Raw genomic sequence first — 13,360 nt, 5'->3', positions numbered from 1 at the left:
TAGCCAGAAGAATGCATTGTTGGAGATTACCTGGTGACCTGGGAAGAGCTCCAGCCGGCGGCTTTTTGCTCTCTAACTTTCGTGTCAAGGAAGGTGTCCCTGGCAGGGTACTCTGGGCTTATTGGAACATTCCTTGCAATAAGATCCGAATGGGGCCCTCGTATTTAACATCTTTCACGAAGCAGAGTGCAAGCAGAAGTCGTATTCATGGCATTTACGTCGGCAGTAAATGATACTGGTTTTCATTGTCGCTTATAGAGAGGGTTATCCTCAACCTATCAAGTCCATATTCGTCTACGTGTGCGAGGGGCATGTCCTCAGCCGGAAAAAGGGCATGCTAATTATTTGCATTCAATCCACACAACAGTATCACGAAGTAACTTCCATCCTACCAATTCCACCCCCTCGTAGCCCGCCAATACACACCACCCGCCGCCAGCGCCACACCCAAAAACAACGTCGCATTACTGACCAGCGCCTCCTCCTTCACCCTCCCAACATACGTCGCCTTCTTCCTCTCCACCGCAGGGGCACCACTCCCCTTGATGAGAAAATCCGTCCAGCGCACCTGGGAGGTCTCCTTCTGATACTGCACCACCTTGAAGGGCCAATTATTCGTGATCAGGCCCTGATCCGTCTTGTACCAGCTCTGGCAGTTGGGGTCGGCGAAACTGGTTTCTGCTAGTTGTTTCTGGATGCGGTCGTTGTATGCTTGCAGTACTTCGGGGCGGGGTTGAATGACCAGTGTTTGGTTGTTTTTCTTTGCGTCCGCTACGGCTTTGATCAGTGTGCTTAGGTAGCGGGATTGGGATTCGATCATGAGGATGATGGAGTTGTGGCCTATCTGCGTTAGTATTCTTCATCTTGGTGAGTGTTATACTATGAGGGAGAAGGGGGACATACCGAGGTTGGTATTGGGTCCATAGAGCATGCCGAAATTCGGCACATCCTCGACGGTCATCCCATAATACGCTCTTGCTCCGCCCTGCCAGATATCCTGCAAGGGTCGGCCACCAGCACCGTACACCTGGATTGGGTGCAGGAATTCCGAAGCACGGAACCCAGTGGCCAGCACGATCAGATCGTACTCCTGCTGCTCCTCGCCCTCGGTTTGCACACCTGTGGCTGTGATGCGCTCAATAGGCTTGGTATTGAGGTCGACGTGGCTCGAGTTCAAGGCAGGGTAGAAGTCATCGGATATGAGGATGCGCTTGCATCCAATGGCATAGTTCGGGGTCAGCGCATCCCATAATTCGGGCTTATCGGGCAACTGGGCTCTCAGTGTCTCCTTGGCCATTTCCTCGGCTTGGCGGGCAGGAACAGTGCCGGGTGTGACGAGGATATTGTATGTCCATTCGCGGAAGCGCATTGAAAGCGCTCGCTTGGTCCAGCGCAAGGGAGGCAGATATGACAGGAGGAACTGCTGGACAGCGCCAATGGGCTTGTTCAGGCGTGGCACGACCCATTTCGGACTGCGCTGGTAGATGGTTACATGGGAGGCGGTTTTGGCTATTTCGGGGATGATTTGGATTGCTGAGGCGCCTGTCATTCCTGTCAGTATTGATGCTGCGTGTTCTGAGTGGAGCAGTAGATACCATTTCCGATCACGGCAATACGCTTGCCGGAGAAGTCATAGCTCCAGTCCCATCGGGCGGAGTGTATCAACTTGCCGGTGAAGTCATCCAGGCCTGGGATGGAAGGATAGCTGGGTATATTGAGTTGTCCGACGGCGGAGACCAAGAAGTCTGTGGTGAGTTCGTATTCCTCGTGAAATTCGCTCGCCTTGGTTCCATTCAGGGCCACTTGAACCTTCCACTGCTGACGCTGGTCGTCCCATCGGGCTTCCTGCACAGTCGAGTTGAAACGGATGTATTGGTAGAGGCCGTGTTTCTGAGCGACATCCGTGATATATGCCTGCAAATTGTCAGCCTCTCATTCGTCCGGAATAAAAGGACGAGATTACCAGAAACTCTTCCTGACCGGGATACTCTGCCGTCCAGTCGGAACGCTGCTCGAATGAGTAGCTGTACAGGGAGCTCCAGACTACACCCAACTGTCAGCCATATATACCAGCTATCAGGTTGTTACGGTCGCTTCTGACCGTCGCATGAACAGCCTGGGTAGAGATTATTGGCCCAGGTTCCTCCGACCGCGCTTCCCTGCTCGAGGATGACGAACTTCCGGATCGAGGTGCGACGAAGGAGGTCGATGGCCATGCATATACCTGGAGACTGTTAGCTGTAGAGCCCATGACTTCACCGAGAGGCAAGGGGTTCATGTGGTTACCTGATACACCGGCCCCGATAATCACCACAGTAGCACGAGTATAATCATGGTTTCCCACATGCTGGGCGTAGTTGGACGGCATGATGGGCGTGAGTGAAGTCTGAGCAAAGCCAAATAGCACGATTAGAAGTGAAAAGTGTCAAGTTGAGGATTTCGATTGTCTTTTCTGCTGCTGCACGCGAATCTGGACCAAGTACCAACCCCGCTCGCGTCGGGGAGAAAGAAGCAAAGCACCTCGGCTCGATGTGCTTCCCCTCTCCCCTTGCAACGCCGAGAAGGCAAACAATTTCAATCCTATCGACTATTGGTATTTCAGCTGTAGCTATCGCATTGGTATGCATTAAGTCGGTAGTGTAGAACCCAGATTGGACTCGTTATTGGCTGTACGGAGGCCGGCACCTCCGTCCTCAACACTAAAGTGGCTAGCTGTGAAGCGCCGTCCCCGGTTCATTTGGCAATGATCTGTTGGGAGGTCTTGACAACATGTCCAATTGACACTTAGCATGGATGTTCGGAACCGATAGATCACATCTGCGACCCTTTTAAGTGCAAGAAGTGCTGGTGTGGACTCCGATCCACTACGGCACGCTCCCTTCATGAGGAAATGATAAATGCGTCAAACGGTTTTGCATTGATGATAGCTAGTTCCGAACAACTATTTTAGCGCCTCATTTAATGCCTAGAGTACTTCCTGGTCTGCCACGAACGGCCAGATCGCTCACAACCGGGACTCATACGAATCGATCGCGCTATCATACGCATCGTCCACATCTCCAGTTCCTTGGCGGATGGTCTCCTTATCAGCGCCGACGGCCTTGCTCTGTAGCGCCACGGAGAGAGCAACGGTCCGGCTCCTCAGATTCATCAGGTTGAGACGCACTGCGGCGCCCACGCCCGCGCTGATGAAGAGATCTCTCTGCAATTCAGGAGTCAGAATATCGCCGACAATAGACATATCAGGATGGTTCCACCTTCATAACCAGCGCGGCAATCGACGTCCGCATGATCGGCTCCAACCCCACCAGTGATTCCGTCACGGTGTTGCTCTCCTGGGCGGTCCACTCTGCCGTGCTGTTGGTGTCGGCGGCGGTGGCCTCGAGGTCCTTCTCCAGGCTACTCTCTTGGTGAAAGATGTCGATCGCACCGGGCAGGGTCCCGTCGTAGCGATAAACCGCAGCGCCGAATGTGCCTACGTTGGCATTCAGCGTGGACAGACCCCGAAGGACAATTGAAATGTCCCGCTTGATGATATGGGAGGTGGTAAGTGAGATGGAGGCCAGAAGGGCGGTGCCGGTAAGTGCGAAGCGCATTTTGACCTGGGTTGATAGTGGATCTGTGTTCTGCTATCGGGCACGATCTCCTTGCTCGTCGCTCAGACAAACAGTCTGATGCGTTTATATACCCAAATTGAATAAGAAATTGGAACCTGAGCCTGGAACAGGCGGTATTCTCTGTATGACCTTCGCCAGGATGCTGTATAACAGGGGTTAAGTTCATCCGGAGACTAACTCCGTCGCGTGGAGGATCTCATTGTTGTCCAACCCGGACATAATGTCTCATCGGACGACTGCATCCCTCCGGTTACAACAGTTCCACCATCTGAATGAAGCTTTGAGCTATCCTGGATGACATAGCAAATTTACCACAAACCCAACATTTCAGCGTACAGGTGTAACGGTCAGTTGGCGGTCGGGATCGTTGGTTGACCGTTAGTACGCTCGTCAGGAAAGACGAACATGGCATGGAGACTCTTTCAGCTTCATGTCACACTAACCCAGGCTTCCGAAAGGTGGTGACACCATTTGTCCGACGGGGCAATGAACATAGCTAAACAGTGTTTAGCAGGGACATGGTCTGAAGGAGAATTTCTCCGACCGACTGATCGCCATGGCTCAAAGTTCACTAATGTGCGGGAACTGCACACAAGCACTGACAGCACACGGTCCAGATGCAATGCATGAATAATATTCATAAAAGGCAGTGACCGTGCGTTCATACTTTGACCTTCGTCGGGATTACATCTGGAGTCGATGCCCATACATTGATGTCAACAATACACCAGAGAAACCTGAAAGAGAAGTCTTCCATACCCATAGCAGGCGATGGCACTATCTGTAAGAGAAACTGTGCGCGTGACCAACAAATATCCGCCTAAATCTCCAACAAGGTGATAACGAGCACAGTGGGGTCCTCGAACCGGCACATTCCCCGAAGACGACCTTTCTATGGAAGGAAGCAAGCCGAGAAAGCTCCAGTCGGACTTCTCTGCGATACCAACAAATTCCGGGCCAACTAGGACAAGACCAGCTGAATCGGGGTCTGCATCTCACCCAGTGCCAAGGTGGGCCAACGATTAATGCGTTGATGACTGAGGATAGGAGATACTTATCACGCTGCATGGCGGAACAGCCCAGAACGCTGGCAAGTCCACCGAGTATATCCTAGACAGCGGAGAATTGATTCCGTGCAAGTCATGAGCGGCACAGAAGAAATCTGGTCGACTAACAGCCAAGTGGAATGCTAATGTGGGCAGACCAGCTGTGACCGAAAAATGATGAGCAGCGCCAGCAACAGCACGACAAATCAGCGTGAAGTCCGAATGGCCGATGAAGCAGGCCAGGACCATTGATTGGCTGTCAAACCAGCAGATTATCCACGAGGAGGTCAGGTCAAACCAGGTGCGGCAGAAGGTCCACACATAGCCAGACATCTAGCTAGTAGCTATACTCTGTCTACTGTACACCGTACTCCAGACATGGTTCTGGTATTACGTGAGGGGCAGAGTAGGGCCCTTCGAATTGGCAATATTCACTATTCACACGGAAAAGGATGCCGACGGGTCGGCATGAGAGTGAAAACTATAAGCAAGCCGACCGTGGTGGGAGCGACATACCGACCGACATAATTCTCTTCACCGGCAGCTGAACTTTGGTTCTCCGTGGGGACGAAAGGACTAGAATGGGCCGTAGTGCTTACCATTGGCAAGTGGGGAATAAGTGTCCGAAAAACCGCCCGGGGAGATTAGTGTCTGTCTGGTGTTGCAACTCGCCAGTCTGGGTTGGGGTTGGGGTTCGGGGTTGATGGCATTTAGCCTAAAAATGGTTGTTGGAGAGCGGCTGAGAATCACGATGATTCCCGATTATTAACATTCACAGCGAAGACGTTGCTTCTGTTTTGTTGAATCATCTGAACTCTACGGTATTGTCTTGCGGTACACGACGGGAATATAAGGTGCTTACCACGGAATAGATAAATCATCAGCTTATCTATCTCGCTAACAAAAACCAACGCGGTGTGGCTGAACTCTGGTTGTTGTTAGGCCAGAATGAGCTCACCGAATGCATCTCGGCCGAACAAGGAAAAGGAAGGAAACAGTTTTGTAAGCATCACGGCAAATGGAACAGCCGACTGGGGAGTTCGGCAATCCTGCCTGGGGAAATTTGGAGCGGCCCACGACCGTGCGAATTCGGTGAGTCAGAGAAACTAGGGCAACTCCACGGGGAGAAAGGAGGATGGAGGAATGAGGAGAGACGATCCCCTGGAGTGCAGCCAGTGCAGCCAGTGCAGCGAGACTAACCGTCTTTAGAGGTAAGGAGGCCAAGTTCCCGCCTAAAATCGGCCCTCATCCGTCGGATGCGACGGCGCCCTAAAGCTTGACCGAGGCTTAATACCTTGGTACTCAAAGCTTGCCTCCCGACACCGGATGACACTGTAATCAGCTCGGTCTTGCCCCGAAGAATGTATATGGAGGACACGGCTGCGACTGGAGAAAATCTGGAGTCGAAGCTTATGTGCCATCCATCTCATTGGCAGACCATCTGCACTCTCACCGGCCAGTGGAGTTTTGGTCATGGCCAGTCTGCAATTGGGGAACGTCACGCGGCGGGCTGCTGATGCACTTTTGCCCCTCGCGCCGCAGATATTTCTTTTCCGTATTAAAAGTCTTTCGTCCCCTGATGATCTGATTGAATTTTCTTGTTCTGTTGTCTGTTGACTTGAATTCTGCCCGTGCCTGGCGTCGCGACCATGACCGAGGAATCCCACATCGGCGACGTGTTCGCCACTGCCGACCAGAAGCAGGAGTACGCGGATGTACACCGGGAGACTCTTCCACTGGTCGTCACTGAGGAGGAAGCTCTGGCTCGCGCCAGGAACCAGCCTGATGTAGCTCTCCCCTTGCGTATCACCTTTGGCCCGCAAGATCGGGACAACCCTCGCTGCTGGGGGTACTGGCGCAAGTGGTACATCACCTTGTTTGCCAGTTTCTTGAACGTCATCACGTAGGTCTACTGCCCAATGTCTGTGTCAACCCTACTAATGTTCGGTTCAGCACCTGGTCTTGTGGTTCCTTCTCGTCCGGGGCCACCGGCATCGCGGAACATTTCCACGTGTCCAACGAAGTCACCACGCTATGTCTGTCCATGTATGTGCTGGGATATGCGATCGGACCTGTCTTGCTGGCCCCACTGTCCGAGTACTTCGGTCGCCAACCCGTCTACATCGTCTCGTGGTTCATCATGTCCCTCTTCCAGATGCCTCTGGCACTGGCCCCCAACATTGGCACCATCATTGTCTGCCGGTTCATCGCCGGTTTCGCCGGTGGTGCCCCCTTGACCAACACGGGCGGTACCATCAGCGATCTCTGGGAACGTAATCACAGTGGTGGCCCCATGGCCTTTTACGGTCTCAGTAGCACTTTCGGTCCGCCCATGGCCCTGGTGATCAGCGGCTACATCGGCCTGAACCTGAACTGGCACTGGATCTTCTGGATCATGATGGCCATCACCGGTGGCACCTGGATCCTGCTGGTCCTCACTGTCCCGGAAACCCGCCACAGTATCCTCCTGCAGCGCAAGGTCGCCCGCGTGCGCAAGCAGATGCAACGCGAGGGATTGCGCTCCGCAGAGACCACCACCGACCTCCATGCCGAAGACCGCAAGGGCCTGCACCAGCTGTTCGCGATCACCCTCACCCGTCCCTTCCGCTTCCTGTTCACCGAGCCCATTACCACCTTCTCAGCCATCTACAACGGCTTCCTCTATGGCTTGGTCTACCTCTTCAACGAAGCTTTCCCTCTCGTGTTTGGCGGACCCAACGGCCACGGCTTCAACGTCGGTCAACAGGGACTCTGCTTCCTGGGTATGGCCATCGGACCCATCATCGCCTGCGCCCTGTCCCCACTGCAGGAACGGTACTACCTGCGCCGCGTAGCTGAGAACAGCGGCCGCAGTGTGCCCGAAGCGCGCATGTGGATGGCCCGCGTCGGCTCACTGCTCATCCCTATCAGTTTGTTTTGGTTCGGCTGGACCAGCTACCGCTCCGTGCACTGGATCGTCCCCATCATTGCGTCGTCTTTCTTCGGCGCGGGTCTCTACATCGTCATCCTCAGTATCCTCAACTATGTTGTGGACAGCTACCAGACCTACTCTGCCTCCGCGTTGGCTGGTGTGATTCTCGTCCGGAACCTCGTCGGTGCCGGCTTCCCGCTGTTCGCCACGCAGATGTACGAGAAGCTCGACTACGAGTGGGCGTCCAGTCTGCTGGGATTCATTGCCATCTTGCTCGTGCCGATTCCGTTCATCTTCTTCTACAAGGGTCGTGCAATCCGGTTGCGCAGTCCGTGGGCGCGCGAGCACTTTGACTCGGATGAGGATAGTCCGCACTAGGTGGTCCCCTTCTTCTGTTTGTATATAGATGCATGCGTATGACGTTATGATAAGCAATTAGACGTTTGTTTCTCACTAAGATTCTCCAGTCTATCTTCCTTGTAGTGATCATGGTTCGAGACTAATTGCAATGGGACGGGGCGTAATTGTAGTCCACATCCCTGCTATCCCTTCCTCAGTCCACAAATGTCACAAATATATATTCAACTCTGACTCCACTAATACTAGTACTACCTGAGTAATTGTTTCAAACCACCCACAACATTAATTACTTACCACTCCACACATCTCGCAGTGCCATTATGTGTCTGCCTAGTGCCTACATCATGTCAATAATTTATATCCGACAACTCCGGCAATCCCATCACTTGAGACGACCACAGTGTACTAATAAGTGTAACCAGCGAACTACCGATTGGCTAGTTACTAAGGACAAAATAGCCTCGGATCGGAACATGCCTACGCTATTAGCTAACGTCACAGAAATGGAATTCTTCCTGGATATAATGCCGGGTTCTGCCATGCCAAGTCAAGACCCATCATAGTGGGCTGTGACGTCGGACTGTGGGGACGGCTACTTCTATGGAGTAGTTACTAGTTAGTCCGGGGGAAATGGTTGGGGATTCGGGGTAGGGAGGATGAAATTCACCACTGAAATTTCATGCAGGAATGTCATTACAATCACGAAAACTTTAGAATTCTGGCAGATTCTAAACCTGAAATTTGATAGATTAGATGAGAGTATGATGAAGTATGTAAACATGTAAAAATATCAGCATATTTGTACATTATATTGGCAGAAATTGCCATGAAATGTTGCCTGTAAAACATGGATTTCACTTTTCATGTAAAACATGAAATTTCACTCGGGACGGGGAAACATATCCATTATGTAATATAGTTTCCGGTTCGGGTTAGTGTGTAATAGGTGGAAATTATGTCATGCTGATGAGTAAGGAGGGGCTAAGCCTGATTGGGATTATCATGCTTCTTAGAGACGCGAGACGCGTATCTCGAGTGGAATCTGTGTTATGATCCCCGATGTATCCAGTTGAGGTATTTACACTTCAAGTCTCGTATTTATCGTCATCAGGAAACGGCCACATCTTCCTCGCTTCCTCCGGTGACTTCTCTCCCGCCATGCGCTCGATGAACATCGCCAGTAACTCCCGGTTTTGGCGTCGCTTTTCCTCGATGTTCAGCTCGGGGGATATCCAGCCTTCTGCATCCGTGTCGAGACACTCCTGCGCGAGACGGTGAACATCATGCCAGGCTTGGTATTCAGCAAATTGTCGCTCGTGCGTCTGGATATCTTCTTCCGTGAAGGAAAACGGACATGTCCCCGTGAAGCCTAAATCGGACCAGTTTTGAAAGATCTCTATCAGACATGCGCGGAGGGGAATAACGCCCACCTCAGATACCTCCCCACAGCGATTGAATAATTCACGGAATACTCGTGGCACGTTTCTCGCAATATGTGCGGGTCGGTTCTCGAGGTAGGTGGAAACTTCATATCCTTTTGCCAGTTTGGCCTGCAACCACTCGCGTCGGGCTAGTAACTTGCTTTCATCGTCCATATTGTCATACCCACCGGGAAGCTGGGGTTGCACAAATCCTTGCGTGTAGTTGTCTGGGGGCTTGAGGAATTCGGGCCACCGAGATTGGAGGAAAGCGGGCATTACGGCGAGAGACTGGAAATCAATAATTGAGACGACTCTAGTGCTGTCTTCGGGCGCCACGTAGATGTTCCCCGTATGGAGGTCGGTGTGCCACAGGGTGGCTTTCCCGGCTTGGATCAATGCTGGATGTGAGTCTAGCATGGGCATGAGGTTTATTGTGAAGTCAAGAAGCTGGGCATGTTCTTCGACACTGCCATGATAGAACATGCATGGTTTGTTAGGTGGCTTTTCCGCAAGTCGAGAAAGCTCACGCTTTGCAATAGCTATACCAAGTCTTGATAATGTGGTCCCTGCGAAATGGTAAGTTTAGGTGAGTTTGCGGATGTAGGATACATACAAGGGCCTCGATGACTATGTTTGTCTGACGGGGTAGGTTGCTCGGAAGACTGATCATCAAATGACCGGTCAGGAGAAGGGCCGACGCAGAATGATTGCGATAGATCAGAAATATCATCGAGCCGTATACATTGATATTTTGAGTCCTGTAAATGGTCGCGCAAATATAAACCACCGTAGGCAGGAAACCGGATGGCTGATAACTGCGCCTCGAGCTTCGTCAAGTTCTGAATCAGTTGTAATTTCTCAAATTCTGCCATATCCCCCCATCTACGATACAAGGGAATGCCGGCGGCTTTCTCCATTATTATATACTCAGCGCCTATAGGATTGGCACTGTCTGAAGACCATGAGAGCACACGAGGAACTGGAATCGTAGTGTTCCTGCGTACTATGCAGTCCCATCAGCTATCGCATACAACAAGGAGCAAAGATGGACTAACAGTATTCTAGCACGCCGACTTCGGCTGCTGTTGTGAGCCCTGCAGGTCCAGCAATCCGACAAGGAATCTTGGCAACGACTTCTGACTCATTCTCCTTCTTCATCAGAAGAGCCTTGCTAAAGCCACCTTCCATTTTCTCCACGCTTGCTACAGGATATAGAACATCACCGACAGCCGCAGCCACACTGCAGAGAGCATCGAGATCGAATCTCACGTAACGTCGAGCCAGCTGATGCTGTTCATCAGCCAGGAAATGGCCGTTGGTATATGCGAACAGTTCGTCTCGGTTAATTGGCCTTCCTGATGAAACATTAGCGATCGCTTTGTTAATCTCCTTTGTTATCTGGCGGGCAATTACCGCGACAAAGAATGGATAGCTGGGCTGTTGGCTGCGTATCGTATCCTTGTGATCCCCCTCAACTTGGAAAACATGGTACTCTCCGATTGATGCTTGTCTACGGATTAGGCGAGCTTCTCTTTCTACAAAGAGGAAGATAAACATGGGATGTGACAAGATGAACAAAGGCATCATCCCTAATAAACACTATACTACATTCGGACTAGCGCGTCTGATATGTTCTATTGATTGAGCTGGTTGTGCAGCTGATGAACTTGCCTTTTTCACGTTGGCTAATTACAGGTGCGTTTCGGCATGGGATGTTTACGAAAAAAGAGTTTACTGTTTTGAGATCTCCTAGCATTGAAATATAGAAACTTCACCCCTTCTCTAAAAATACCTAATCCATCACTCAGGGAGTAAATTCAATTATCATCCATATAATCCTCACGATAGTCCCAGTTGTCGAGATTTTGTACCTCGAGCGGATCGACACAGAGGTTGAGATAGGCGGTCCAGAAATTAAATGCAGGACCTTGATCAGATTCATATCCTTGGGCGAATTCATCTTGTAAAATGTCCCTCCACTCTTCATCTTCAAGACCGTGCATCGCAATTGACCCCGAAACAGCCTCCCACCATACGGGCATGTACGCGGCCGTCTCCCAATCAATGATCCCTGTAACGCGGCCATCCTTGACCATGATATTGTTGGAGCTCAGATCCCCATGGGTCAAGGTATACGGCGTCGACGGTGGCATGAGACTTCGGAGCTGGTTCCGCACGGCCTCTGACACACATTCAGGCAATCTCCGCTCCATCTCGGCCCAGAGTTCGTCATCCGAGGCGAATGGGCCGCGGGGACAACGGTCATCCCAGTATACAAAGAAAGAGTTGTCGAACACCGGTCCGCCGTCGAGGGATTGCATGCGATCGGACTGGAATTGGCGAAGTTCGAGCAGATACTCAACGGTCTGTTTGGCAATGCTTTGTCTCTGCTCGAAGGAGAGGCTCGGCCAAATAGTGTTGAGTGGCTGGCCAGTGACATCCATCATGATCAGCTTATGGTCATCTTCTTTCCAGTTCTTCAGGACCTTCGGGACTGGGATGGATGTCTGCTCCTGAACAAATTGGATAATGGACGCCTCATCGGTTGGAGGGCCCTTCCCTCGGTCCTTGAGGACCACTTCGCTGCCCAATGACCACAGAAATATGTCGCCGGTCTGATGGAACACTTTGACCTGGCTTATGCAGCCGCAGGCATTTGGGCTTTCTGGCTCCCAGCCACAGACTATGCAGGCATTTGAGGGCGTCATCTTGCATGAATCGCGAGAGTGTTATATGCAGAGGGTGATAGTAGGGCGAGTACAGATGGGATGTATGATTTCTTGACGAATAGAGGTGTATTTATAAAAGTGCAGTCAGAAAGATGTGCACTGGGTTTCTGTCTACTCCATGTCCAGCCACAAGAAAAGGATAGGATGCTGCCGTTGGTCAATGGGCTTGCGGGAAAGGCTGAGGATGCACACCTCTAACTTCGGTCTGCCGCGGACTGAGTGTATGCTATAATTCGAAAGATAGAGACAGAGTTCTGGCGTTGGTCATGCGCATGACGCCACTGACAATTCCCACTTTTTCTGTATGCCATGGTTTCTAACGTCGGGAATTTGTTATGCATAGGCCTATGGGGAAAGCCATACAAGGATCTAGTAGTAGTCAGCGCCATCTGCAAGCAGCGCCTGAAGCACAAAGAAATTTCAACTCTACCGACCCAACAGGATTTCTCCATTGATAGGCTAGAGCCTCGTCGGGTCAGTACCAGGCTCCAAGACACAGCTACTGTGATAATTGCCTCTGAGTTACCTCGCCAACCGTATAAATCCATTCGACAGCTCACATTTGCTTGTTGAATCCATATCCCAGGATTTATTCCACGCCCCGAAAACAAAACCCAGCCTCACTTCTTCAAGTTGGTGTACCCATCCCCATATCAGCGTACGTCCAACTAACTATTCACAGACAATGTCGCTCATTGCCGATGATGCCATCCTCATGAGGCTTTGGCAGGACGCCCAGGTACCAGGCAACGAAAGGGCTGTCTCCAGACTGTGGAATCACTTGTTCGGCAAACACCTTTTCTCTGGAAAGAAGTGGGCTGTCTTCCGGCAACCCACGCCACTGTACAGTCTCAGCCAACGGGTCGTTATCACCATCGAACAGTTCAATAGGGGCGATATCGAAACCATGGCCTTTGGCATCCATGAACCAGCCGCGATGGATCCAATGCGCCAGGATCTGGACCGACTTACCAAACATGCATTCGCAGCCTGTATGAATTATCCTCTGGACCACCCTGGCTTGTCAAGGGTGTACGCGTTCACGTCATTTGGTACTAAGTGTAGGGTGTGGTCCCTCTCGAGGGTGGATACATATCTGGTGCCACTCTTTGGTTCTCTGGACTGGTGGGTTGCTGATAGTTACGTTGATCTCCACTCACCGGAGGCTTCACAGATCAGAGATGCCGTTGAGTCGATGAAGAACAGATGGAGAACTTATGTTTGTGGGTGAAGCGTAATTATAATATAGCAGAGGACATGTTGTGTGAATGGTGGT

General features: G+C 51.4%; 7 protein-coding genes across 7 annotated transcripts; 2 read left to right on the top strand and 5 right to left on the bottom strand.

The window, feature by feature from the left end:
• Window positions 1-388: 388 nt before the first annotated feature.
• ASPBRDRAFT_200300 (flavin-containing monooxygenase) lies at window positions 389-2,368 on the bottom strand (the record flags this gene model as incomplete). Its single annotated transcript, XM_067621417.1, has 6 exons — window positions 389-840; window positions 904-1,542; window positions 1,596-1,914; window positions 1,964-2,043; window positions 2,102-2,224; window positions 2,287-2,368. The coding sequence occupies 6 exons, from the start codon at window positions 2,366-2,368 to the stop codon at window positions 389-391; spliced, it is 1,695 nt and encodes a 564-aa protein (XP_067474378.1).
• A 636-nt stretch (window positions 2,369-3,004) lies between these two features.
• Window positions 3,005-3,596, bottom strand: ASPBRDRAFT_34441 (cell wall mannoprotein 1 family protein; the record flags this gene model as incomplete). Its single annotated transcript, XM_067623236.1, has 2 exons — window positions 3,005-3,202; window positions 3,258-3,596. 2 exons carry the CDS (start codon window positions 3,594-3,596, stop codon window positions 3,005-3,007), a joined length of 537 nt encoding a protein of 178 aa, XP_067474377.1.
• A 2,348-nt stretch (window positions 3,597-5,944) lies between these two features.
• ASPBRDRAFT_187130 (MFS transporter) lies at window positions 5,945-8,026 on the top strand. Its single transcript, XM_067620087.1, has 2 exons — window positions 5,945-6,566; window positions 6,617-8,026. The coding sequence occupies exons 1-2, from the start codon at window positions 6,313-6,315 to the stop codon at window positions 7,950-7,952; spliced, it is 1,590 nt and encodes a 529-aa protein (XP_067474376.1). The 5' UTR covers window positions 5,945-6,312; the 3' UTR covers window positions 7,953-8,026.
• Window positions 8,027-8,519: 493 nt separating this feature from the next.
• On the bottom strand, window positions 8,520-8,786 carry ASPBRDRAFT_349137 (uncharacterized protein). Its single transcript, XM_067623286.1, has one exon. The coding sequence runs from the start codon at window positions 8,713-8,715 to the stop codon at window positions 8,551-8,553; it is 165 nt and encodes a 54-aa protein (XP_067474375.1). The 5' UTR covers window positions 8,716-8,786; the 3' UTR covers window positions 8,520-8,550.
• Window positions 8,787-9,019: 233 nt separating this feature from the next.
• Window positions 9,020-10,912, bottom strand: ASPBRDRAFT_34439 (uncharacterized protein; the record flags this gene model as incomplete). The annotated part of the gene is made up of 3 exons (XM_067623235.1): window positions 9,020-9,921; window positions 9,969-10,358; window positions 10,411-10,912. 3 exons carry the CDS (start codon window positions 10,910-10,912, stop codon window positions 9,020-9,022), a joined length of 1,794 nt encoding a protein of 597 aa, XP_067474374.1.
• A 260-nt stretch (window positions 10,913-11,172) lies between these two features.
• On the bottom strand, window positions 11,173-12,063 carry ASPBRDRAFT_136536 (uncharacterized protein; the record flags this gene model as incomplete). The annotated part of the gene is made up of 1 exon (XM_067618803.1): window positions 11,173-12,063. One exon carries the CDS (start codon window positions 12,061-12,063, stop codon window positions 11,173-11,175), a length of 891 nt encoding a protein of 296 aa, XP_067474373.1.
• A 706-nt stretch (window positions 12,064-12,769) lies between these two features.
• ASPBRDRAFT_200295 (uncharacterized protein) lies at window positions 12,770-13,315 on the top strand (the record flags this gene model as incomplete). Its single annotated transcript, XM_067621416.1, has 1 exon — window positions 12,770-13,315. The coding sequence occupies one exon, from the start codon at window positions 12,770-12,772 to the stop codon at window positions 13,313-13,315; it is 546 nt and encodes a 181-aa protein (XP_067474372.1).
• Window positions 13,316-13,360: the final 45 nt, after the last annotated feature.

Source organism: Aspergillus brasiliensis (assembly GCF_001889945.1).
Source record: "Aspergillus brasiliensis CBS 101740 unplaced genomic scaffold ASPBRscaffold_17, whole genome shotgun sequence".
NCBI classification, from domain to species: domain Eukaryota; kingdom Fungi; phylum Ascomycota; class Eurotiomycetes; order Eurotiales; family Aspergillaceae; genus Aspergillus; species Aspergillus brasiliensis.
Note: the sequence above shows the minus strand (reverse complement) of the source record. Positions and strands in the feature narration are given on the sequence as shown.

Coding starts and splice junctions, on each gene's coding strand:
- ASPBRDRAFT_187130 (XM_067620087.1), top strand. CDS start 6,313: ATGACCGAGGAATCCCACATCGGCGACGTGTTCGCCACTGCCGACCAG. Junction 6,567..6,616: donor AGTTTCTTGAACGTCATCAC/GTAGGTCTACTG, acceptor TGTTCGGTTCAG/CACCTGGTCTTGTGGTTCCT.
- ASPBRDRAFT_349137 (XM_067623286.1), bottom strand. CDS start 8,715: ATGTTTACATACTTCATCATACTCTCATCTAATCTATCAAATTTCAGG.